Below are 25,831 nucleotides of genomic sequence, written 5' to 3' on the forward strand. Positions count from 1 at the left end.
CCTATGAAACATCGGTTCATCGAAACTATTCGCAAAGCAGATGTTTCATGTTGTTGTTCGTGTGCAGAGCTTTATAACTGCTGGCTTACTTAGATGCAAGTTGTCTGGACCAACACAGGCGTCATGAGTTAAATTGTGGAATGGCGGGATGAAGGTCAGGCTGGTTGACATTGTTCACTTGACGTGTGTTTCGGCCTCTTGATGGAACGGCAGGATTCAACAGGGCTGTTCTGTGTCACCTTGTCTTTATCCCCTTAGCCATTCATATTTTATCTCACTTCATCAAAGTTAAGGCAATTGGGAGCACTGAGTCAACGAGCAGGCAAAACTTATGTGTTCCCAAAATAAAAAAATAATACTGTAGTTAGGTAAACATTGACCATTAACACCTCAGTAGTGTGTGGTCTGAGTTCAAATAGTTGGAAATGTGGATTTTGTTTTTAACAGCCCAAAACTAAATCCAATACATTATTTGAGAATCACTTAAAAACAATCTCTCGAAACAACCCCACATTTTCATGCAGTTTAAATATTAGTTGTCATGAATTTCTGAACTCATTGTGGGTGTTTCACGTGAGCATTAGATAAGGAGAGCTGAAATTTACCTTTTATGCCTGACCGTAACCAGCAGCTTCAAATACCCTTAAAAGATTTTTATCATACCACTTTCCTGATCTAGCCTACGTTTTCTAGAAAGGAAAACTACGTATTCCACACCTTTCACCAGCAGACATGTTTCCACGTTATGTGGGAAAACGGACTTAATATTGTAGAACTGTTATGTGTTCCTAAATGTATTTTTCGCACTGATTTCAAAAAATTCTTTACTTTTTTCTAGCACAAGTTTTTGCGATACTTTCTTTTTTGTTGTTTTTAAGTTTGACTTACAAAGGGCGGCCCGGTAGTCCAGTGGTTAGCACATCGGCTTCACAGTGCAGAGGTACCGGGTTTGATTCCAGCTCCGGCCTCCCTGTGTGAAGTTTGCATGTACTCCTGCGTGGGTTTTCTCCGGGTGCATGCATGGCAGGCTGATTTGACGCTCTAAATTGTCCCTAGGTGTGAGTGTGGGCGTGGATGGTTGTTCGTCTCTGTGTGCCCTGCGATTGGCTGGCAACTGATTCAGGGTATCCCCCACCTACTGCCCGAAGACGGCTGGGATAGGCTCCAGCACCCCCCCCCCCCCCCCACCCCTGCGACTTTAGTGAGGATCAAGCGGCTCGGAAAATGGATGGATGGATGGACTTACAAAGGTTTGTGTGCAATACGGATTTTACCATGTGTTGTGATTTATAGCTGTGATGTTTCAAAAACAAATCCTTCTTTACCTCAATTCATACATAACTATACAGATTACTATCTTACATAATAATAATAATAATAATAGTAATAATAAAACCAGCTGTGCTAGAGACACAACGAGATAGGAGTCATATGGAGATATGAGCGCAGAAAAAATGTTCTTGAAAAGTTTACTTACATTACTGATTAAGAAAATAATAATTTGGTTGACCAATGTCATTGTTCGCATAGGTGGCTTGTGAGTGTGAGTGCGAATGGTTGTTCGTTTCTGTGTGCCCTGCGATTGGCTGGCAATCGATTCAGGGTGTCCCCCGCCTACTGCCCGAAGACAGCTGGGATAGGCTCCAGCACCCCCCGCGACCCTAGTGAGGATCAAGCGGCTCGGAAGATGAATGAATGAATGAATGAATGAATGAACAAACATTCAATTTGGACTCATAAAAGAAAACGTACACCCCCCAAAAATAGAATTTAAATGACTAAATTTTCAATATTGCGCCTTGTTGCACTGAGATTTGATTTTTTTTTCCCTCTGAAGCTCGACGCACTGTGATGCAGCCTGCAGGTGGCAGTAATGCGTCGTATCACTCGTTGTGTCTGGAAGAAAGCAAAAAGAAGTAATGTACCCGGAAAAACACCATCACCCATGGCCGATATTGATTCGAAGTGTCGGTTTAATCCGCGGAAATTGAATCAATGTGTTTGTTGGATCTGGTAGGCCATTCTTTCAATAAAACACCAATGCAATACACGATGCGACGTTATAGAAGACTATTGAGTCCGTACGTTCGTTGTATTTCTGGTTGGCTAACCACGGTTATGAAAAGCAGTTCCGTCTTTCAGTTTACCTCACATTTGTGAGAGTCAGGATTCGAATCTCGCTTGTTACTCTCCTGTGTGTTTTTCTGTTATTTCCCCGTAGTTGCGTGGGTTTCTCTTCTGGTACTCGGGCTTCCTCACGCATCCTCTGAGCATGCATGTTTTGCATGTCAATTACCGGTACACACTAAATTGTTCATCGGGGTGAATGGGAATGCTTGATTGACAGTATCGTGATATTAGGTATGAGCTTTTTGTTGAATCCGACCTTCAACATGTCATATCTTTTTTTAATCTTTATCCTGTCTTCAAATCATTGGGAAAGTTGCCAAACATAGACGAACAATAATTATGAACTTAACGGAATGATATCATACCAAAGGCTCGGGTTTACAAGGATTTTTTCCCCCAAAATACAAATATTAATAGAAAGCCTTAGTTTGACAGTCAAACATGCACAGGAAAAACAAAGCCAAGAATTGACAACACTCCATTTGTTGTTAAAATACGAAGGGAATAAGTATAGCACGGTGAAGAGACATTCCTAAAAAAATCACTACATGGTGTCTTTCCAAACAGTTTTTAAGTGATGTTGCAATGTCAGAGAAAAATGACACTTTTCCCATTCGTATCCATCGTACAGATTTAAGGATGCCATCTTTTCTGTGTCTTTTACAGAATCAATTGGGCTGTCTTGAGCTGGCGAGATGGATCCAGTTGAAGCTGTTGAACATTCGCAGGTTGTTGATGCTGCCGCCAGTGATCCCAATGGGGTTGATGTCACATCTTGGGTGTCGGTCTGTCCGAGAGGTCTCTGGGTGGTCCACAAGACGCTGACACACTCAGAACGCCAACGGAAAGTTTCTGATTCCAGAGAAGGTGACAATATGATGTTTTTTTTATTTATTATTTGCTCTAGAAGTGTCAATTAACCGACCACTAATTTCTGATCAAAATAGTCAATAGCTATTTTAATAAATGAAGACTTATTTGGAGCCATTGCTCAAAATTGTCCAGTTCCTCTGATTTTAGCATAGGAATTATCTGATTTCTGTCATCCCTCATTAAATCACACTGATTATTTCTAATTCATCAAAATTAGAAATTTGCAAATATCTGTATTCACTTTGAAAAACAATAACCCAAATAGTAAAGAATTTAGTTTGAAAAATGGTTGGTTAGAACAACATCAAGCCCACTCAAATTATATTGCCTAATTGTAGTTTGCCTAATTTTTACTGCTGTCCTTGGATCTTTGTATCCTTGACTCTTGAGGGCTAGGAACATTCCTTGATTCCTTGTAAACTCAACTTTAAATATGGCTTGAAAAGAAAACGATAAAAGAAATTACCCGTAGTAAGAAAGTCAAATACACACAACTAGATAAGAACAAAGCTACGATTGAACTATTTTAATGTAACTCATTTATCACAGATTGAGAAAAAATTGTGCCTTTGAGTATTATGTTCCCTGTGAGTATGTGTTTCCACTGTGTTTTTGTGTGAAAATGTGTTATTTGAAGGACAATATCACCATGAAGTTGATGCTAATTTGCCATTAGCATTTCATTGGGGTTTTACACAACTTTAGTATTTGCACGAGCAATGTTTTTGTTGTTTATAGTTTTACAGTAAACTCCAACTGTCGTGTCATTAAACACCTTAATGGACACTGTTTAGGAACGGCAGAATCACATAGGGAAGAAATTTCATCTGTGCTGTATGTTCCATGTTACACATACAGTACATTTGACAAAGTTGAGCTGTAATCGACCTGTTGTTTGATTTCTCGCAGCGCTGTCGTCCGCTTACAAGCCAAGGTTAGGTTCGCTGTGTCGTGTCCGTGTGTGTGTGGTGGATCAAGCTGAAAAATCGGCATCTGTGAAAGACCACGAGACCAAGCGTGGAGGTCCACTTGAAGTTCCAGAAGCGACCTTTCGACGTCAGCTAGACTCTGTTCTGCAGATACCACTGGGTGAATGGACTACGCTTAAAGTTGGGGAGGGTCATTGTGATATCACAGAAGCCTGCGTGGAGGCCATGAGAGCTGGAGAGTCATGCCAGGTATGAAAAATTAGGCATCAGCGTCATCACTAACACTTCGTAGGATTTGATCCAGCCTTCTAACTGAATCCTCAAACATAACATTCCTGAATGTTTGCCACAGGTTTGTTTCATCTAAATGTATTAAACGCAGGAAAACATTAAACGCATTCCAGAAAGAGAAACAAAATATTAGAGAATTAAAGTCATCTGAAATAATGAGGTTCAAATGATTAAAACCAAGCATCAGTCTTGATACATGACAGTGTGCAAATGGGGATTGAAACAATTGAATAAAGGATAGATTCATGAGAATGATATGTAGTGAACAAGATTGTTTTCATCCCTGATTTCAATGAACCGCGAGTTTGATCAGTCCTCAGGTATTCAGAGAGTTTGTTCCACAGGGAGGAGCATTGTAACCAAATGCTGTTTGACTTTGTTTGGTTATGGTTCTGGGAGACCTGTCCCAGACCACCCGGGGGGTCGGCATGCTTCGTATTTTGGTCCAAGACCATTTAGGGATTTATGGAATTGCAGCACAATTTTATAAACATATTCTTTGACTCACAGGAAGCCAGTGTAGTGGTTTCAGGACATAGGTCATAGGTGTCAAACTCAGGTGCTGGAGGGCCGCTGTCCTGCATGTTTTCCAAGTCTCCCTGTTGCAACACACCTGATTCATATGATGAGATCATCAGCAAGCTCTGCGGAAGCCTGACATTGAACCTGTTCCTTTGAATCAGGTGTGTTGCAACAGGCACACTTGGAAAACATGCAGGACGGCGGCCCTCCAGGACCTGAGTTTGACACCCTATGACATAGGTGATGTGGTTCAGAGTCGTGGTGTTAGTATGGACTCTGGGCGTATCATTTTGCATCAGCTGAGGCTCTCTTTTATTACTATTTTTAAGATCCGGAAAGACACCGTGACAGTAATATAGCCAATTTAAAATAAAGCATAAAATAAAGTTTTCCTGTGTCTGGTTGAGGCAGAAAACCCTTGATTTGAGCGATGATTTTCAGGTGGCAATAGGCAGATTTAAGAATAGCTTTTAACTGGTTGTGAAAATTCAGGCCTGAGTCAATAATTACACCATGATTTCTGGCTTGATTTGTAGCTTTAAATGCCATTGCGTTAAGGTAACTGCTGATCTTGGACCTTTCATTTTTGGGTCCAAAAACAATCTTTTCTGGATTGAGCTGGAGAAATATCTGGTCCATCCACTCATTGATTTGATGGATATACTGACCCTTGAGGACCCTGAAATGTAAAGTTGTGTGTCATTTGCATAAGTATGATAAGAGGTGTTGTGATGCTCCATTTACCTGAAAAAAAGGAGCAGTGTGTAGCCGTTAAATAGAAGTGGTCAAAGAATGGATCCTTGTGTTAACCCCGCATGTGATCGTTCTTTCCCCAGACTCATGATTACTAAGTGATACAATGTAGTCCCTATGTTGCAAGTAAGATATTTGGGGGAGAAAATACTGTGCTTTTGAGCCTCAGGGATTAATCAGCACTGTCTCCCCACGACCCATCACAGATAATTTAAAAAACCCTGAGAAAGCCTTGCAAGACTTTAATACGGCAGATAAAAATGGCCAAAATCCTGCAACATAAACTCAGCTTTATTTCTTCTCACTGATGCTAGATCAGTTTCATGTTTGTGTCTTGTTACTCAGATACGAGTCACACCGGCAAATGGAGCCGGTATGTGGCATTCCCAACCCATGCAGGAAATATGCGCCACCGTGGAACTGCAAGCTTTTACGCCAGGAAAAGAATCTTGGCAGATGTCGTCTGATGAAAAATGGGAGTGGGTGAAGTCCCATAAGGAAAGAGGCGGCCAGAGATTCAGAAGTGGAGACTTGTGGGGAGCGGCGGACAGCTACAGTCGCGCCCTCAAACTCGTCATCGCCCTGCAAGGCTTCGAGGCAGTCAGACAAGAACACCAAATAGACGAACAAAGTACGGCGCCCTGCAAAAATCAACCGTGTGGTCCTACAGTTAATAAAGTGCAAAGCATGAAAGCTGAACTTCACTCCAACTTGTCATTGTGTCAGCTCAAACTGAAGCAGCCAGTGCGGGCTAAAGAAAATGCTGCCAAGGCCACACAGCTGGAACCAGGTCATGCTAAAGCTTGGTACCGACTTGGCCAAGCCTGTCAGATGTTGAACGAGCTGGTGGAGGCCCGGTTGGCCTTTCGTAAACTCCTGAAGCTACAACCGGAGTCCATGGCGGCAGTGAAGGCTCTTAAAGACATCTCAATTCGGGAAAGGGAAACAAATGCACAGTTGGGACAGAGACTTAGTAAAATGTTCAACTAGAATGCTGGAAAGTGTTTAACACTGTAATACCAATTAGGGAGGCGTGATATTGGGAAAAACACGTGAAATGCGATATTGGTGTTGAATATCGCATGTGGATATGATTGTGATATTTAACATGTACCTCAAGAAATGACAATTTTATAATACATTACAAATACATTCATCATGTGGCAAAATAAACAAGCTCAATGTATTCTTAGCTAATTAATTGTAATGCCCCTGGATGATGTCCACCTTTTGGATGGTGATGCGTATTTAGGTTTTCTTGGTGTTGAATTCAGATAAAAGCACACAATTCCATAGGAAACCTCTTGCTTGTCTTTGCTATATGCATATGTGCCATTATCACGATAAATTAAATAAATTGTGCTGGCCTCATGCAAATGATGATGATTGTTGATGATGATTCTTCTCCATGGTCCCAACCAGACTGGAATGAATAAGTGATGGGAATTCCGGCTCCTTTTAGAGAGCCGGCTCTTTTGGATCGGCTCCCTAAAAAGAGCTGGCTCTTTCGGCTCCCAAATGGCTCCTCAGTTTTTTTTGTTGGTTAAATTAATTTAATACAAAAAATAACGTAATATTATGTGTAAAATGAAGTACTAATGCAACAAATAGACATTATATCAAACATTTATTATTTATATGACTTTATTTATATTCTTCTGAACATACTCAACATGGAGTGCTACAAAAATAACAACAGTACAAAGACCCATCTCAAAACAAGCTCGTCAAAAAGATCCAATCTCTGAATGTGTATATTTATAAGCCTATAACTATTTACAGTAAAATATAAGTAAGCTCTGAATGCCACACAACAAATTATAAATTAAAATTTGTAAAACAAAAAGAAAAAAAGCAGCATCCAGGTAAAGGTTTTAGCTTGTCTTTAGCGAAGATTGGCATGAAGAAAAACCAAGTGCCTCAGCTTTGAGGGGTTGATCCTCTTTCTCCTCTCTGTTAATATTTGCCCTGATTTGGAGAAGATTCGCTCTGAGGGGACAGATGTTGCGACAACACACAGCCAACACAAAATGGATGAAAATCCCTTGCAATCATTTTACCCAGTTCCTCATCAATTGTGTTCTGTTTTGCTGGTTCTATAGCTTTTTGCATAAAGTGGCTCATAGAGCTCTGGGTTGTACATCTAAGCAGTTGTGACATTGCAGTAGCAGTAACATTTGCAGACACACTAGCACCTTCATTAATAGCTGGTTCCCTTGCTTGTCTTTTCTCTTCAAATTGTACTGATGGGTGGACATTTCTGATGTGCCTGTGCAGGTTATTTGTGGAGCCTGATCTATGGGATATTTTAACCTTGCACAGTCTACACGCTGCCTTTGAACTATCAATTCAATTGAAATGAGTCCATATTTCACTGCGTTTCTTATCCATTTTCTCACCTTTCCACTTTCCACCGTGTTGTTTTTTTTTCACGAACTAGCTCTCTCGTCTCCTCGTCTGTCTTGTTCGCGTGCTGCTCAGTGTGCTGCTGTGTGTGTCTCTTCTCTAACCCCTCCCCCTTCTCTAAACTGCAGCGCGTGTGTGACTGTGTGTGTGTGCGTGCGTGCGTGTGTAACCCTCCCCTTCCGGCTCCCCAATGAAGAGCTGGCTCCCAATGAGGTGGGAGCCGGTTCCCATCGTTCACTTCAAAGAGCCAGCTTTCGGAGCCGGCTCGTTCGCGAACGACACATCACTAGAATGAATGGACATGTTCATTGAACATTTTCAGGAGCTCGGATCTTGATAACAGAGTGACATAGGTAGGCTATAAGGAAAAGTATTGGCTCAGCAAGCCATAAACGACGTTTAATGCTGCTGTATTGACAATTTGACATACAAACAAAAAACTTTTTTAATACAGAAATATATTTGCGGGGGAGGCGGAATCTTACACAACAGTCAGCGGCGTCATGTTGAGACATTGAGACAGTTGTATTTTGCATTTTGTTTTAGGTCTACAGTAAATGATCTACAAATAGGTGCTGTACTGTACTTAAGTCTGGCTTGATCCGCCTTCGACAGCTGGCAAAGGGTGAAGCCATCACTTTGAATCTCTAATCTAGTGCATGCCTTTATGACATCTTATGTACTTCTTCTGTCAGCCTCTCCCTGAAATCTCCAGTTCAAAATGCTGCTTGCCTCTTAATTGGGACATGAAACAGCATACAGTTGTACTCGTGGACCTTGTGCATTGTTAGCAGTTTTTTTAAACATGAATGGGGATGCTCTCACTTTTTTAATGCTTTTTGATTGTTACTCTGCAATGCTTTTTTAACTTGAATCCCTTTAATTGTAATTTTAAAATGTGTTTTGCATGATCCCTTAGGTTTTCTTTCCAAATAAATGTATTTTACCTGCTCATTAATGTTTTCTTTAAAGAATGGTACACATCTGACACAATCTGGCAGGGTACATACAGCCTTAGCCTTGTTTTCACGTGCTAGTAATCTGCTTTTTTTTTTGATGAAAAGATTTTGTTGGGGAATTAAGTCCAATCACCACACTACAATTAGCTTCAGCAGTTGTTTTTAAAGTGCCAAATATACTTGAGTATTATTGAGTTGCCAAAATAATCTTTTCATTGTGTAGGTTTTGGCTCAGTCAGTGATTCGTGTGTATTTCTCTTTTCAAGACCAGTCGAACTCGCATATGACGAAGCAAAGAGGAGCAAAATGCCGAAACCCGGGATCGAACCAGGGACCTTTAGATCTTCAGTCTAACGCTCTCCCAACTGAGCTATTTCGGCGTGCGTGTTTCGACCTCTTGCCCATTTAATTTTATCATATCACAAAACGTAGCCGTACGCATGTGTGTGTAATTGTTCATTTATTAATTCATATTTATCGTAAGTTAGACTTCACGCCGTGAAAGGTTTTATTGCACATTCAGGGCAATATCACACACATTTTCTCCATAGTCAACTTTTCAGTCAAACAGAACGGTCTCCAAGTGTCCTTAGGGATGTTTTCCTTGCATATGTGGGAATAGGTAAAGTCACAGTCACATCGTCCTATTTTTTCTTGGACCTGTGAGACTTCCTGCCATCAGAATGTGTCTGGGCGGCTGACAGCTGTCTCCAGGCGTCCATAATGAGCACCAGTGGAATGATGATCCACAGAACGTTCAAGAACACAAAGTAGAACCAAAAGTAGATGGGATGTCCCAGCTCACTGTGAGCGTACCCCTCTCTGTGTTCTATGAAGAAGTACAGCACAGCTCCATACAGTTGACCTGGAGGAGGGTGACATCAAATGGCCGATCTAGTGCAGTACACCGGGGCAATGCAATGTAACAACTCAGTGCTTGATTTTGCTTACCAAGTGAAAGTATGAGCTGCAAGACAAATCTGTAGGGCTTGTTTGTTAAGAAGGCAAACACAGCCCAAAAGCTGAATGGTCCCCATAACCACGCAGTCACGGTCTCCATACAAACAGTAAAGTTATCAGCTCTGGGCACAGAAAAAAATATGTAATTTGAACACAATCAGTGAGCTGTACAAATTGTATATACATTTGATTTGTATGCAATCATAAACTCACATTACATATCGACTGTCCCCTTTAGAATACTCCTTCCCTGGGAGAAAGATGTGAAGACATTATTAACATGAAAATTGGACATGTTTTGTTTTTGTTTTTATTATTTTATTTTTTATAAGGCAGCGGTCAGCCAATTTAATTGGTCATTATTAACAGTCAAGGATGATCATAATTGGCCAAATTTTTGCCAATTAAAAGTGAGCATGACGTCTCTGATCCACTGGTTCATCTCAAACTGCTTCAAACAACAAAGCGTGTGACGGAAAAGTGGTTAGGACTGCACGACTGTCTGTGTTTTATGTTATGTGTTGTGTTTATTTATTTTACTTTATGTTAACTGTTTTGTTAAGCGCTTTGTTATAGTTGCCGCTGTTGTGAAAGCGCTATATAAATCAGCATGTATTGTATTGTGAATAATGTCCATGAATCATTTGTCCACTAGGTAAAGCTCTGCCGCCACATCTAATAACACTAAGCCTTAGTGGTTAAAAAAGTTGCACTCAGGTGAACTTAATTTGACCTTGAAAACTTTTGGAAAAACTACTAAAACACTGGACAATTGGAGATGTGCATTCAAATGTGATGATCAAATTTAATTCACCTTTGCTAGGTTATGAGCGCATTTTCGATTAATACTGAAAATCACCCAAAAGCCCAAACTTTTTGGGGAGTCGTTAAACGCGTCTTTGTACTTACACAACTGTGACAGGAAGCTTTGGTCTCCTGGAATAACATCATAGTAGAGAGAGAACCAGCCCTCGATAACACTGTGGATAAAACCACAAACTGCAAACCAGCACACAGCCAGACGCCTCAGTGTTCGCAGCTCGCGAGTAATCAACCAGGTGACGAGCATAAACACCGCAGACACAGTGAAGAGAAATGCCAGGATCTCTGCCATGGATCGATCATTGGCCACGTAAGTGGGAATCAGAAGATGTCTGGGCCAGTAGGGATGAAGTGGTGCAGATGCTGAGGCGGATTCCATCATCTGTTTTGAAGAAGGGAATAATGAGCAAGTTTTGAAACTCAAAAATAGGTTGAACATCGATGTCATTCACCAGCACTGTACAGTTACACACGACTACATAAATGAATACACGACGGAGGTACAAATTAACTTCGTCGTTGATTATAACGACAGAGTGGCAGACAGAAAATATGCCCCACGCCTCACGTGCATGTTTTGCCCTCACCTGTGACGAAGAGCAAAAACACAAAACTTTCGATGAAATGATCCCCTCGAAGAAAACTACCACTGTACAGCATGTCTAAAAAAATCTTAAACACGGAACTCTCACGGCTGACCAATAAGACTATTGGCTTTTTTTGAGCCCATAGCGTGTGATGTCTACTGGCTCTCCAATTGGTTCGTCTTCTCGTCACATGACGTAATCAATGGAATTCTCCAATGAAAAGACATCACTAAAAGGTAGTCACAGACCGCACCATTGGCGCTTCTGTTCGCTTGTCTTAAAGTGTTGCTTCTGTCACTCGTTTTGATCAGATACTTGTATTAATCACAATACAAGTAACTCAAGTCAATGCAACATAAACAATTTAGATGTCATGTCGACTTCCCCGGTGTTTCTTGTGTAAATAGACAACTAATGGTACCACGCTGAATCGACAAATGAAAATGGACGTGCTTCCGAGTTTCATTGTAACATATAAAATAAAATAATGAATTAAAAGATAAAAATTAATTAAAGTTCATGCTCAATGGCATAAAGGTGCTGCCGTGACCCGGATTCGAACCGGGGTTGCTGCGGCCACAACGCAGAGTACTAACCACTATACGATCACGGCGAGCTAATGAGCCCGTGCGCTCCTTAGTGAATATAAGTTTTATAAAATAAACTCCAAAAAAATTGGTGTGACGCTAGGGCAGCATTCGAAGTTACCACAAGACTCAAATATTTATTGCGAAGTTACCACAAGACTCAAACATTTATTGCAATATTTTTCATTGTAGTATCCATGAATTAATTCAAACATTATTTAATGAGGTAATTATATTTTCAAGTATATTTGTTTCTTCGTTTATTTATTGTAATGTATTAATTTCTGAATTAAACATTGACGAGCATTCGACGCTACCCGCTACCCGACGCTAGTAAATTACATTATAATTTCTGCACACAACGGTGTCTATAGTCCCATATGGTCTAGCGGTTAGGATTCCTGGTTTTCACCCAGGCGGCCCGGGTTCGACTCCCGGTATGGGAACTAACTTTTTCCCCCTCCAATTACGAACAGAAATTGTCTTAATGTGATAAACTCCAACTGTTTAGCATTGGATGTATCATAATGAAATACTGTCATGAAATGGCAAACCTGCCGACTGAAACGAAATCATGTCTTAGTTCTGATCCTATTCGTTGGTTTCCTCTCCCAAACTATTGGATGAATAAATTTTTGTATAGTTGCAATATTTTATCATCTCAAAATAGTTACACCACAATCACCACGAGTCAAACGACACACTACTCACTGCTCAGAGATCCGCATAGAGAAATAACAATTGATCTGGCGCTTGTAGCGCTAAATCGTAGGTCGAAGTCTCATTCAAGGAATGTGCATTTTTCATTTAAGGCAGGAAAAATACCAACCGTAGCTGGAATTATCTTTTACTGGGAAAATATAACAACGAATCATGATTGCATTTGGCCATTACAACATCATAAAATCTAATTTGCTAATGCTGTGGCTCATTCTATGAAGATATGTTAAAGTCCCGACGATTTATTGGCTTGAATTAATTTACAAGGTGGGTGTGTCACCTCCAATATGCCTGAGCAGAACCAGAAACGTTGAGTTTCCTTTGAACCCTGGTTGGAACACCACGTCGAACGTGCAGTGCCACGTGACATGAAGTCACGTGTAGCATTGCGGAAGTTTTGCTCCAGTGTAATAATTTCCCCTCTGTTTCGTGCTCTAAACAGATTCGGCCAGATTTAAAGAGAGTCCAATTTGCCCAAAAAGAAAGCTATGGACGAATCGGCTCAATCATTGGATGAAAACTTGCTTGCTTTCATGGACCAGCTGGAGTTACTGGAGGAAAAACGAATTCGTCTTAACTCACTCATCGAGCAGGTAGTGACGCAGAGGCAGCGTTGTTTGTATATTATCGTGCAAAAATTGTAACTTGCGGTCTCAATGTTGATATTAAACGTGCGTACACAAAATGTTGATTTGTGTCTCCAAATTTGGACAGTCTGACAAATCGAGCGCAATTTCGCTACCAGCAGCGCGCCGTCAGGGATTGTATGATTTCTCTCTATTTTAGGATGGGGATTAGCTACAAATCCACTCTGAAAAACCTGGAATTCAAACAATGTATTTTTAAACATGAAAAGGCTATCTGAGAAACTTTTTTGAGAAGGGTTTTTTGTGTTTTAGCTTCCCGATACTTTATTTTATAGCCACAAATTTGTGTTTAGTGTGAGCGCTATATGTGTATTTTGTACACTGTTTATATTGTCTGGGGCTCCTTGCCTAAATGATGAATCGATTTTTGAAATGCAGTAAACAGTTTGCTGTAAATAGATGCTATCGTACAGCCAAGTTTAATTCATTAGAAATTGTGAGCAGTGTATCGTTGCTGTTTTTCTTCCTAATGTTCCCCTGCTGATGTTCAGCATCATAGGTTTCACTGCATCGGGTTCTACTTTATTCATGTAAATCTCTTTTTATGTAATCTTACACTTTTGTGCTCTGTGCAGGGATGGTTTTTCATTTCCAAGGCGCGATATTCCATGGGAAACAAACAAGTGTCAGCTCTTCAGTATGCAAGTGAGATAAAGCCACTGATTGGTGTTCATGTAAGGTGAGAAATCAAGCTAGGGGTCATTCCATGCCAAATCGCCCAGTAGGTTGATCAAAGCAGATTTTGATTTTAATTTAACTTGCTGCACTTGTTGACATTGATGTTAAATTACTAAATCTCAACCTTTTGGTCGATAGGAGCAGGAGTTGGGAATGACAGCTCACTGATTTTTAATATGTTTGGCAAAAGGGGGTGTGCCTGTATTCCTTTGACCCCTTATATCTCAGTAACAACTGCTTAAAGGTCAAATAAAAGGTCAAGTTATTAAAATATGCATCAATCGTCTAAATGAAGATTTGGATTTCTTGTTTAATTCCCTTTCCAACAATACCGTACCTGTTTTGTGAGGATGATTCATGCAGTACTTTTTGAGGTAGAAAGGAAAGAAGGAAGGTGGCCACGCCCCTTTTTGACACCCATATTACAAATCTTTGGGTCATAGCTCCCAAACACCCTGCTCTGATGGATCTAAATCTGACAATTACTGTTGTGCCATCATTTTCTAAAAGTACAGCAAGTTTAATTAAAATCAAAATCAGCTTGCTTACTGTTTTCAGAAAAAATTTTTTTGGACGATTTGGCATGGAATGTCTTCAAGAATCAATGAAACCAAACCTTCCTTACCTAATCTAAAAGCGATAATTTGATGTGTGTACAGAGCACTTGGTCATGACAACGTCAAGTTCTGCACAGATTTACCAAAGCAAAAGAATGAGTGTCATAACTCTAATGCACCTGTTGAAGACATTGGCCCAAAAGAGGAAGGTAAGACTTTGGTCCATGTGAAAATTAATGTCATTTGGAACCACCGTCAAATTGTCATATGGCATTTTCTTCATTTCCAGGTGTTAGAAGAAGAATAAAACTGAAACAGACTAGTATCGAAAAGGAGACCGTTGAAGAATTAAGTTATATAAAAACACCAGAAGACCCTTCAACCTCGAAAAGTGAACCAAATCCTCAGCAAAACCCACTTCAGTGGTTTGGGATTTTGGTGCCACAATCCCTGAAACAAGCCCAGTTGTCATTCAAACAAGGTAATGGAGAGTCAAAATATTTGTTCAAATACCCGATTTTTCAAACCATGAGGTGCCCTTAAAATCCTTTGATTTTCTCCAAAAATCGACAGTGTGCCTTGTAATTCGGTGCTCCTTATGTATGTATTGTTGTCAGCTTTTCAGTTTGTCATGAATTCAAATTATTTTCTATTATTTTTCTCTTACTATTTCTGTTATGTTCGCGCTCTCATTCTTCAGTATGCAAGTGAGATCAAGTTGAGTTATCTTCATGCAAAAATGAGCAGACGTCGGTTTTCATCATACTGAAATTAGAACTACTTCCCGCTTCCGTGTCTAATAATCATCGAAAATGTAGTCCTACTACTCTATAGCGAGCTATTTCTGGTGCCGCGTTTCCAATGTTACGATGTGGGATAATATCATTGCGGTCTGTGGGACCGAGAAGTAAAAGTAAAGTTAAATTCCGTTCTGATTACTTTCACATTCATAAATATCTGCAAGTGCGCAAGATGACACTCTCGATGACTCATGAGCGGGACTTCTTTTGTTGTCTTCTGTTTGTTTTGCAGTCATTGAACTGTCTGCAGAGATTGCAACTCTTCAGGTGCAAATTTTAAACTCCAAGCAGGAGCTGAAGCGACGTTTTCGGGAGAAAGGGGAGAAAAGGAAAAAAAAAGAGGAAACCACTGGATGCTGAAAATGATCTTTGGGTTGTTCATGTGTTTGTCTTAGGTTGTCGTGCTTCATTGTAAATGTGATGTAGAATGTGCTTAATAAAATCAATGGTGTACTGTGCACTACTCTCTGGAAAAAGAGTACCTGAAAAGGGTTACGACGTCCAACTGAATGGGGCGCAAAGTACAGTGGATGCCCGGGCCAACAGGATGATTTTGATGCCCCAGATAAACAGTTTGTTGGATGGAGTTGAGTTGGTTGATACCCCTCAATCCCATCTAAATGCAACCTGCAACGGGACCCTTCATTCGATGATCAGCAACAGATATGCTCCAAAAAATGTCGCCGTGAGAGCTGCTATGGATGCCTGAGCTGTAGCCCCAACATCAGCACCCCCATGGTTTGAAACACGAATTTGAAATGACTGTATAACCCTGGTTTAAAATTCTAATTTGAAACCATAACCCTCTCTTAAAACCCCAATTCCAAACTCCAATTTGAAACCCTAACTCTCGGTTATTGAAACTCTAAAAATAGTTTAAATAATAATAATAATAATACATCACATTTGTAAGCGCCTTTCACAACACTCAAGGACACTGTACAGCCAAGACCAATAATAAAACACAGATAAAATAATAAATAAAAAAGAAAGATTTAAGGCGGGTAGGCAAGTCTGAATAGGTGGGTTTTGAGCTGGGTTTTGAATAAGGAAAGAGAGTCAATATTACGAATGTTGGGAGGAAGTGAGTTCCAGAGTTTGGGGGCAGAGCGACTGAAGGCTCTGCACCCCATTGTACTGAGACGGGCAGAGGGTAGAAAAAGGTGGAGGGAGGATGAGGACCTGAGTGAGCGAGAGGGAATGGAGATTTGAAGAAGATCTGACAGATAGGGGGGCGCAAGGTTATGGATGGCTTTGAATGTATAGAGAAGTATTTTGAAGTTGATTCTAAGTTTGACAGGAAGCCAGTGGAGCTGTCGGAGGATGGGGGTGATATGATGGAAGGAGGGGGTTCTCGTGATGATCCGGGCTGCTGAATTCTGAACAAGTTGAAGTTTATGGAGGAATTTTTGATGGACACCGAAGAGGAGTGAGTTGCAGTAGTCAATACGGGAAGTGACGAGACTGTGAACAAGGATAGCGGTGGTGTGCGGAGTGAGTGAGGGACGGAGGCGGTTTATATTGCGAAGGTGGAAATGAGCGGACCGGGTAATGTTATTGATGTGGGAGTGAAAGGATAGTGAACTGTCAAGGATGACACCCAGACTCTTCACCTGGGGGGAAGGAGATATAGTGGCATTATCAATTGTGAGGGAGAAACTGTCGGCTTTGTTTAGAGTGGATTTGGTACCGACGAGTAGGAGTTCAGTTTTATTGCTGTTTAGCTTGAGGAAATTGTGGGTGAACCAAGATTTGATTTCTGAGAGACAGTGAGAGAGGGACGAGGGTGGGAGAGAAGCGTCGGGTTTGCTGGAGAGATAGAGCTGGGTGTCATCCGCAAAGCAGTGAAAGTGTAAGCCAAATTTGCGGAAAATGTTTCCGAGTGGAAGGAGGTAGACAATGAAGAGGAGCGGACCGAGGACAGAACCCTGGGGAACACCAGAAGAAACGGGGAGGGATTGTGAAGTAAAAGAATCAACTTGAATGAACTGAGAGCGGCCAGTGAGATATGAGTGGAACCAATGTAGAGGGGTGTTGGTGATGCCTATGGTAGAGAGTCGATTGAGGAGGATGGGGTGAGAGATTGTGTCGAAGGCTGCACTCAGGTCAAGGAGGATGAGGATGGAGATAAGGCCAGAGTCTGCTGCCATGAGAAGATCGTTTGTGATTTTTATGAGGGCTGTTTCAGTACTGTGACGGGGACGGAAGCCGGACTGGAATTGTTCATAAAGACTATTGTCGGTGAGGTGGGAGTGGATCTGAGAGGCGACAGTTTTCTCCAGAATTTTCGAGATGAAGGGAAGATGGGAAATGGGGCGTAGGTTATTGAAGTCATTGGGATCTGAACCAGTTTTTTTCAGGATTGGTGTGACAGCTGCAGTTTTGAAGAGTACAGGAACAATTCCAGTCGACAGAGAGGAATGGATAATGGCTGAGATGAAGGGAAGCAGAGAGGGTAGGCAGGATTTGACCAGAACTGTGGGGAGGGGATCAAGCTGACAGGAGGAAGTCTTGGATTTAATGATGAGGTCTGAAATTAATGAGAGATGGGGGAGTTCAAAAGAAGAGAACAGTTTGCAAGGGGTGAGAGGTTCAGATGAGGGGAAAGGTACAGAGGAGCCCAGATGCTGGTGGATTCTGTTGATTTTTTCATTGAAAAAGAGGAGAAGTGCATTGCAGGTGTCACGAGAGTAAAAGTGAGGTGGTAGGGAGTCAGGAGGTTGAGTGATTCTGTTCCAAAGGGAAAAGAGAGTCTTAGTATTTCCAGCATTGGAGCAGATGAGTCCGGAGTAGTAGTGTGATTTTGCTTGAGAGATGGAATCCTTGTAGAGGGATAGCTGAGCTGCATAGATGTCCTTGTGAGCAGTGAGGCCGGTTTTCCTATAAAGTCTCTCAAGCTAAATTAAAACCCTCATTTGATGGCACAACCCCAGTTTAAAACCTGACATTGAAACCCTCGCCCTAGTTAAAAACTCTGTGTAACCTTAACTCTAGGTTAAACATCGACATTCAAACCTGAACCCAATTTTGAACTTTAAATTGTGCCTGTCCTCAAGCCCCCATGTTTGTATACCAAATGTACTACGGCGTTTTAAAATTGTATAATATTTATAGTACTAATACTATTATTTCTACAGTATAAGCATTATGACATTTCCGATACTCTCATTATTCATTTCAATGTATTCAAATCGCAGTGATTCTCCAAGTGCGGTATGCCACTAGCAGTACTTGGGTTTCATCTCTTGGTACACAAAAGAATCACTTCCTAGGTCTTTTTTTTTTTCTTTTATACTTGTACAATGCGTTTGCATTTATGATTAATGATTCAGGGCTGTTTGTTTTTAAAACATTAAAGTATAATCTTTACATAATATGTTATGCGCGATACATTTTAAAATTTTCATTATTGAAGTACAGTTTTATTTGCTTTCCTAGATTTTTGCGCTGTGTTCATAGCGTAATTTTACGGACTCCAGTAATATACTTTAGGAATGTACTTCGATCGCCCTGTATTTTTTAACTGTTAGTAATTGGTATGAAAATTGATAGAATGGCTATAATATGTTATGGTTTATATAATACGAATGATAGGTGACTTTCAGAATGAGCACAACAGAGCGCACATTCAACACGGACGCATATAATAATTGCTATGTTGGTCCGTGCCATCCAAGCAGCATCCGGAAATGAAACTCTGGCTCTTACGTGCACTTCCTGGTCCGGGCTCACGCGCACACGCGCAAAATCACTGTAGTGTCGTCTGGACTCCTGCGTCCGAACGGCGGATGTATCCTCAACTGTTGTTTTCCTGCTGACATCCGCAGTCGCCTGTGTTTACTTTCCGCTCGTGTAAGCCACCCATCACCGCAATTTGTGCCCTTTTGTGCACCTTCCTCTTCTTTTCTTCTTCGTCTCCCTTATCATTTTTTTAATTGCCTGACCGGTGGTCGTAGAAGTAAACACGAAGACCAGTGCCCATGAAAGTCAGCGAGGAAGGACCGCTACGTCGCCCTCATCATCATCATCATCATCACCATCACCATCATCAACATCACCATCATCATCATCATTGTCCTTGCTCGTGATTTCTGATCGGGTGCAGGCGAGAGCTAATGTTTGCGCCCATGGCGTCCATTTCGAAGGTGTCTATTTTGGATTACTTTAATATTGTGTTCGAGGGCGAGAATGGCAAAATCGAATCCAACTGCAAGGCGTGTGGCACGAGAATCCAAGCGAAGCGCAGCGTCACGTCCAACTTCGTCACGCATCTTAAGGTAATTCCCCCCAAACGCTGTGAGAATGAATAATAGCCATGTTGTATGTGGGTCATTCCAGAGTTGGAGGGCATTTTCTCCCCACCTCCCCAGGGGCGTAGCTGTCATTTTGCAAGTGGGGACGGCGAATTGTTTTCAGCCAACTTTTCAAATCCTCTCGCATTCAACTGCTCCTGTCCATAGACGCATAAGAAATAAATTGCATTTTAAGCAAAAACTAGGCATTTGCAGACATTAACTTGGATTTTGGAAAACATTGATGAACATGATCAACATTTTTGCCATACCATTTCCCAAGATTTTATTAGTGTCAGGTCTCAGTTTGAAATCTGAGAATCTCCTGAAACCCTCCAAAATCTCAACATGTTAGACAAAGGTCAACAATCTTTTTCATAAACAGAATCAGTGTTTGTGAACTTATAAACATGCTAATAACACTAGTCCGCAGTAAATTTTAATCAGACTTGGGTTTATGTGTCCCTAAAAGTATTTTTGATGCTAATTTTAAAAAAAAACGTCTTTACTGGGGATTTTTTCCTCGCTCATCAGGTTTTTGGTACATATTCACTTTTTGTTTTTAAGTTTGACCTATCAAAGCTTGCGCAATTCCAATTTTACCAGATGCTGTAGTTTATAGCTATGCCATTTTCAAAATAATTCCAACTGTTGCTGAACCTAACTCTCTCTTTTCACCTTTTTCATCACTGTTTGTGTTCTAGTATGTTTTGCTCTTAAAGGTAACAGCACTGCTACATAGATGCTAATTGTTAGCCCATGTGCCAATGGAGTATCCCATTGTGTGGTAGCATTAAGCTCGTGGAGGCTTGTATGTAGTTGTTTTAGAAGATGCACAACATGCAATTCTCTTTATTTCACGCTGAGTTTGATAGTAAACTTTAGCTGTGAGTGGTGACAAACAGAATATTTATTAATTCTACCTGCCAAACGACTGATTGTTGTGAAATGAGTTAAATCACAGGTGTCAAACTCAGGTCCTGGAGGGCCGCTGTCCTGCATGTTTTCCAAGTCTCCCTGTTGCAACACACCTGATTCAAATGAACAGGTTCAATATCAGGCTTGCACAGAGCTTGCTGATGATCTGATCATCAGCACCTATGAGTTAAGTCATCTGTCACCATACAACACATCTCTAATTTGTGCTTACACACAAACTAACTAAAAAAATCTGCCCATGGACAACTCGTATCTCTAAAAACTCTCTCACTCATATCTACAACAGGTTCGTGTAAAACACATCAAAATAAATTAAAGACAAATTAAAAGGTTTCATAAAATATTATATGTTACTCTAGAGCACAGGTGTCAAAGTCAAGGCCCGGGGGCCAGATCCGGCCTGCCACATCATTTTATGTGGCCCGCGAAAGCAAATCATGTGTCAACTTCTTTGACCCTTGCTTAAATCTGGACCGAAATCTTAAATTGTCATATGTAACAAATAACTGTGACATTGTTTTTTTGTGTACAAGTAATAATACGATGTGAGGATTAAACATTTATTCGTAACGGCCTTCCGAGGGAAGACATAATTCCAAAGTGGCCCGCGACAAAAATGAGTTTGACACCCCCGCCCTAGAGGAATCTGATTGCATGGCGGCTTATTACCTGTATTTCTTGATTCAGAAAAACAACAACAACATCTTCTGAAACAAAAATGTTGACACTTAAAAATTGTCCTCTGATTCTGGAATGGCGCATGTGTGGTAGTGGCGTTAATACGGTAAAACTGTTGTGGCTCCCATTCAGCGCAAGCACCAGGCTATGTACGATGACTTTGTCAAAAGAAAGGACATGAAGAGAGAAGGGTACCCCTCTGCACCCATGCACACTTTGACGACCAATGGAGGGAATGCCCGCTTCACTCTCCCTGTGGGCGTGGGAGTGGGAGCAGGTGCTGGAGGGATTGGAGTCCGCGAGGGAGGAGGAGTGAGCAAGTTTGACAAGCACGATCCACGTCAGGTGAGAGAGCCGATCTTTGCATGTCATCACATATGGAGTCAGCAGCCTGAATATTTTTGTAGCTCAAACATGTAGTTGTGCGTATGCACAAGATGCCAGACCAGGCATGTCCACCTGCGGGCCTGTAGGGCTGCTGTCCTGCCTGTTTTCCATCTCTCCCGGCTGCAACATCCGTGACTCAGATGATCAGCTCATCAGCCAGCTCTGAAGCAGCCTTAGAACAATCCTGATTATTCAAAAATTAGGTGTGTTGCTCCTGGGAGAGCTGGAAAACAGACAGGACACCGCCCAAATAGGGTTAATGTCGGACCCTGAGATAGCAGAGCCCAGGACCCAACGGAAGACTCAGAAAGAACTGCCCTTTTGATCATGATTATCACCACAGGTCTTGATAAGCGAGGCGATCGCAAAGATGATCGTACGCGATCTGCAGCCAGTCTCCATGGTGGAAAACTGTGGCTTCAGAGTACTGCTTCAGCTCCTGGAGCCACGCTACACACCGGATCCCCAGTACTACATCCAGAACCAGCTCCTCCCAGCCTACACTTACCAGGCCCAGGTGACTATCCGTCAGGCCCTGGCTTCAGCACATGCCCTGAGCCTCAGCCTGGATGTCTGGAGGGCCTCATCCGCAGCCACGTTAGGGTAAGGACTGCGAACAAACAAACAATAGTGGCATACTAGCACAGTGATCATTGGTTTTCTAGGCTTATGGGCTGACCTCTCATTCTTTAGTTACCTTGGTGTCACCTGCCACTTTCTGTCATTGGAGTGGCAGATGAGCTCAGCTCTCTTGGCGTGCCTGCCCCTCAGTGGGAATCGGATTCTTTCAGATTTTGAAGAAGTGTGTCACTCTCACGGCGTGACCGGAAGAGCCTTCCGTGTTGTGTCTGACCCGCTTCTGGCCACGACTACTGTGAAGCCATGCTGTCTACCCGGTTTCTGCCAAGAGGAGGATGAGGAAGACGACGCAGAAAGGTGGAACGTTGCCGCGGGAGGCATTAGCAATGGACACGCGGGAGAGGAGCCTTGGGAGGACTCGTGGGAGCGGGATCTTGGCGTTCGTCGTGTGGACTGCTTCTCCCGCCTTCTTAGCCATTGTGTCAGAGAGGCGTTACGTTCTTGCACGCAGCTCTCTTCTGTGCTGGCCAAAGCTGGCCGCTTCTACAGCTACATTACAACAGTGGTTCCACCAGAGAAATTGAGTCAGGTGTTTGATGGACCTGGCTTGGAGATCGGGGCCCTGGGAAATGCTTCGCTACTGATTCGAGACTGGGCTGCCCAACTTAAGGTATACCTGAGCTCACTAATTGCTGTTAGAGTAACCCCTTCTTAACTTTTTAACTCTTAATGGTAATTGTTCAATTTCCTATCTGGAACTCACGCATTCATTTGAAATGCGATTATGAAAAGACTACGGAGCGCCACAGACACTGATGCGCCAACACACTCACCCAGACTCAAAAGCAGACTTGCCAATATCACATGCCACATTTACATTGTCAGACGATCGCTTCTACAACAAGGAAATCACAATGTCACAGATGAGCTATTTTTTAGAACAGGTACGCAGGCCACTCGTGCAGTCGTCGGCACCATGTTGGTGACCCCAGCTCGAGGGAGTGGAGTTCACTTCCTAAACACTTTCAGACACAAAACCCAAATTGTTCCTCGATTTCTGGAACTCATGCCTTCGATACCAGACACTTGTATTAGTCTACATGCAATGTCCTCTTGCAGCACAATTGAGGGATTAATTCTACTGATGATGAACTATATTAACGCAAGCTAGCCGAGAAAGACAAAAGATCAAATGAACACGTTCTGCTCTTACAATGTTTCGTTCTATTATTCATAAGCGGTTAAATCGTACAGGGGATCTTGAGGTAGATGGACTCAAATGCCGTATCGGGAAGTTGTCGTCTTATGGTGTGTCTGTGTTGGGATGCAGGTGCTTCGTCGACTGTTGGAGTCTGTGGAGGTCTTGGAGGAGATGAGTGGTCCTGGGGAAATGGTCCTCGGTGTTACAGAGACGGCGCTGCTGAGGGAGCTCACCGACACTTTGGAGCCCTTCATGGAAGCCTGGGACATGGTGTGTGGGGAACGACAGGCAGAAACCCAGACTGACACACAGACAGACAGACATGTGTCCATTAGCCTGGCACTCCCCTGCGTGCTGGGCTTACGCAAGCATCTTTCTGAGACGTCAACCCCCAATTGTCCTTCTCTCATGGCCAGCCTCAGCCAAGCCGCAGAGCGTCGTCTCGCCCCGATCCTGGAAGACCCCCTCTATATCACCGCCACCACCCTCGACCCCCAATTCAAACTCACTTGGAGCAGTGACCCGGAATGGCACAGACAAGTTCTTGTCAAAGAATTATCCAAATACTCGGCAGACTCCAACACAGAACAACTTCCTCATTCCTACACGTCTCCAGCCCCGGCGCCGTCGCCCGTGTCGCCGCTGGCTCGGCCCTGCAAACTGTTCTCTTTCATCAAACAGAGACCCGTGACACAGGCCAAGAGCCTGGAGCAGGAGCTAGCCATCTACTTGAGAGAAGAACCCACGGATGAAGAGGCTTGCCATTACTGGCGACGTAAAGCTATTGACTTCCCGCTTCTCGCCCAGGTGGCCAAGAGGGCATTGACCATACCTGCTTGCAGCACCGTGGTAGAAAGCATCTTCAGCAAGGCCCAACGCTGTCTGCGGCCCGAGAGAGGACGACTCTTACCAAAGAACCTGGAGACACTTATCTACCTCAAAGCCAATTACAGATTATTGTGGACTTAGTCTCATTGTTTGCAGCCTTATACAAAATATCACACCACATGCTAAGGAATAAAGGGAACTACTTGTTATTTGACTTTGCCTGACCTTGTCTCCACATATCCATACGATCTTTATCCAACCGTTCCCCCGAGACATTTAACCCACTGGTTCCATTAAAACTGTTTTGTATAAGACTTCTAGTTGCTGATATACATGAACACAAAAAGTTCATGTTTTAGATTTTTTTTTAATGCCGAACTGACGATGCATCAACCACTAACACCAATATTTTTCATCTCTGTGTATGCCTCATCACAAGCACTTAATAAATGACCTTGACTTGTTATTGTAAGTTAATGAATAATGTGCAGGCATCATATTATTAGACACAAAGCTTCTGACTGATTTCCAGTTCTGACTAAATTGGGACAAAATGCAGGCAAATGCAGGGATTGTGCATCTTTGAAGGGTTGTGCAGTGTTTTGAGGTCTTTGGTTGGAAGTGTCTTCGGTACTATGGCACAGGTGTTAAACTCCGGTCCGCGAGGGCTGCTTTCTGCATGTTTTCCATCTCTCCCTGCTGCAAAACATCTGATTCAAATGATCAACGCATCAGCAAGCTCTTGGGGAGCCTGATAATGATCCTGATCATAGAGGAAAAGGTGCAGGATAACGGCCCTCCAGGACCGGAGCTTGACGCCAGTGTTTGAATGTCTAAGAGGTGTCATTGCTTGAAGGGTTTTAAGGTGGCACTGGCGCTCGCGTCGGCATAAGTTCTTGTACATGAGGTGTCAGATTCTCGGGTGTAAGGTGAAGTTGGGTCTAAAATGTATTGTTTTGTTGGGCCTTGGGTGTAAGGTACAGATGGCTGTTTGGGGTTCTATGCAGAACATATTTATATTTTATTCAAATCCCTTCCCTCCAGTATGACGTCACTCAAGTTCCAAATGTAGGTCCTAATATCGTTCGTTATTCTTTTGCCCATCCCTTTGGTGTGTTGTGAATTGTTTACGCAGCTTGACAATTCTCTCTTGCTCGCTCGCTCTCTCTCTCACCCCAACCCCCTTTCCTTTTTCCACACACCACTGTGACAGCTCATCCATTTGCGTTAGACCAGCCGGCTCCTATTGGTAATTGCCTCTCAAATGAATTACTTGGCTGAGAGAGAGGCTGCAGGACGGGAGGAAATTGTAATTGAACGCCCCTGCTCACTCCGCCTCATGCCAAGTGATTTCATCTGCAGTGCAGAGAGACATGTACAGGGGCAGTTACAAAACCAATTCTTCCCCTCCCCCACGCAACGGACCATATTGATGGGAGCGTGATTTCATGGATTGAATGGACACGACACAGGCACATGCAGTCTGGGCCACCCTGAATGCTCCCTTTGCTATTTATAAGACAGAGAGGCATCATGTTTGTCTGCACTCCTGTATCTAGGTGGCTGGGGGCTTAAGCAGCTTATTGCTTTTGCTTAGTACTGCAGGACAGCAGAGTTGCCAAAAAGAAAAGTTATGGTTCTGTACTGAGAGAGCCATGGTAACCCTGTATACATTATGGATAAACAGACCAGTTAATGTTATTAAT

The 25,831-nt window shown here is 42.4% G+C and overlaps 5 protein-coding genes and 3 non-coding genes across 10 annotated transcripts in view; 4 read left to right on the forward strand and 4 right to left on the reverse strand.

Moving 5' to 3' along the window:
* Nucleotides 1–25,831, reverse strand: part of mad2l2 (mitotic arrest deficient 2 like 2) — a 42,162-nt gene that overhangs the window by 16,317 nt on the left and 14 nt on the right. The window lies entirely within an intron of this gene.
* On the forward strand, nt 30–6,879 carry fkbpl (FKBP prolyl isomerase like). 3 transcript variants are annotated; one of them, XM_052058618.1, is made up of 4 exons: nt 30–154; nt 2,797–2,997; nt 3,913–4,181; nt 5,844–6,879. In XM_052058618.1, exons 2-4 carry the CDS (start codon nt 2,826–2,828, stop codon nt 6,486–6,488), a joined length of 1,086 nt encoding a protein of 361 aa, XP_051914578.1. In that variant the 5' UTR covers nt 30–154; nt 2,797–2,825; the 3' UTR covers nt 6,489–6,879. The 3 variants fall into 3 exon arrangements, with proteins under 3 accessions (XP_051914578.1, XP_051914576.1, XP_051914577.1); XM_052058616.1 differs by lacking the exon at nt 30–154 and adding an exon at nt 1,868–2,013; XM_052058617.1 differs by lacking the exon at nt 30–154 and adding an exon at nt 1,914–2,081.
* trnaf-gaa (transfer RNA phenylalanine (anticodon GAA)) lies at nt 9,171–9,243 on the reverse strand. Its single transcript has one exon. It is a non-coding gene; the product is annotated as a tRNA-Phe (tRNA).
* On the reverse strand, nt 9,348–11,392 carry ebp (EBP cholestenol delta-isomerase). Its single transcript, XM_052058629.1, has 5 exons — nt 11,233–11,392; nt 10,733–11,027; nt 10,037–10,073; nt 9,815–9,945; nt 9,348–9,728 (listed from the first exon to the last, which is right to left on the reverse strand). The coding sequence occupies exons 2-5, from the start codon at nt 11,025–11,027 to the stop codon at nt 9,508–9,510; spliced, it is 684 nt and encodes a 227-aa protein (XP_051914589.1). The 5' UTR covers nt 11,233–11,392; the 3' UTR covers nt 9,348–9,507.
* On the reverse strand, nt 11,774–11,845 carry trnah-gug (transfer RNA histidin (anticodon GUG)). Its single transcript has one exon. It is a non-coding gene; the product is annotated as a tRNA-His (tRNA).
* On the forward strand, nt 12,194–12,265 carry trnae-uuc (transfer RNA glutamic acid (anticodon UUC)). The gene has a single exon. It is a non-coding gene; the product is annotated as a tRNA-Glu (tRNA).
* Nucleotides 12,895–15,679, forward strand: ccdc115 (coiled-coil domain containing 115). Its single transcript, XM_052058631.1, has 5 exons — nt 12,895–13,132; nt 13,762–13,865; nt 14,524–14,630; nt 14,711–14,902; nt 15,454–15,679. Exons 1-5 carry the CDS (start codon nt 13,028–13,030, stop codon nt 15,579–15,581), a joined length of 636 nt encoding a protein of 211 aa, XP_051914591.1. The 5' UTR covers nt 12,895–13,027; the 3' UTR covers nt 15,582–15,679.
* On the forward strand, nt 18,106–24,591 carry si:dkey-109j17.5 (zinc finger BED domain-containing protein 4). Its single transcript, XM_052058607.1, has 5 exons — nt 18,106–19,498; nt 21,263–21,475; nt 21,861–22,120; nt 22,211–22,766; nt 23,427–24,591. Exons 1-5 carry the CDS (start codon nt 19,337–19,339, stop codon nt 24,264–24,266), a joined length of 2,031 nt encoding a protein of 676 aa, XP_051914567.1. The 5' UTR covers nt 18,106–19,336; the 3' UTR covers nt 24,267–24,591.

The sequence above is a fragment of the Hippocampus zosterae genome, chromosome 2 (assembly GCF_025434085.1).
Source record: "Hippocampus zosterae strain Florida chromosome 2, ASM2543408v3, whole genome shotgun sequence".
Lineage (NCBI taxonomy): Eukaryota > Metazoa > Chordata > Actinopteri > Syngnathiformes > Syngnathidae > Hippocampus > Hippocampus zosterae.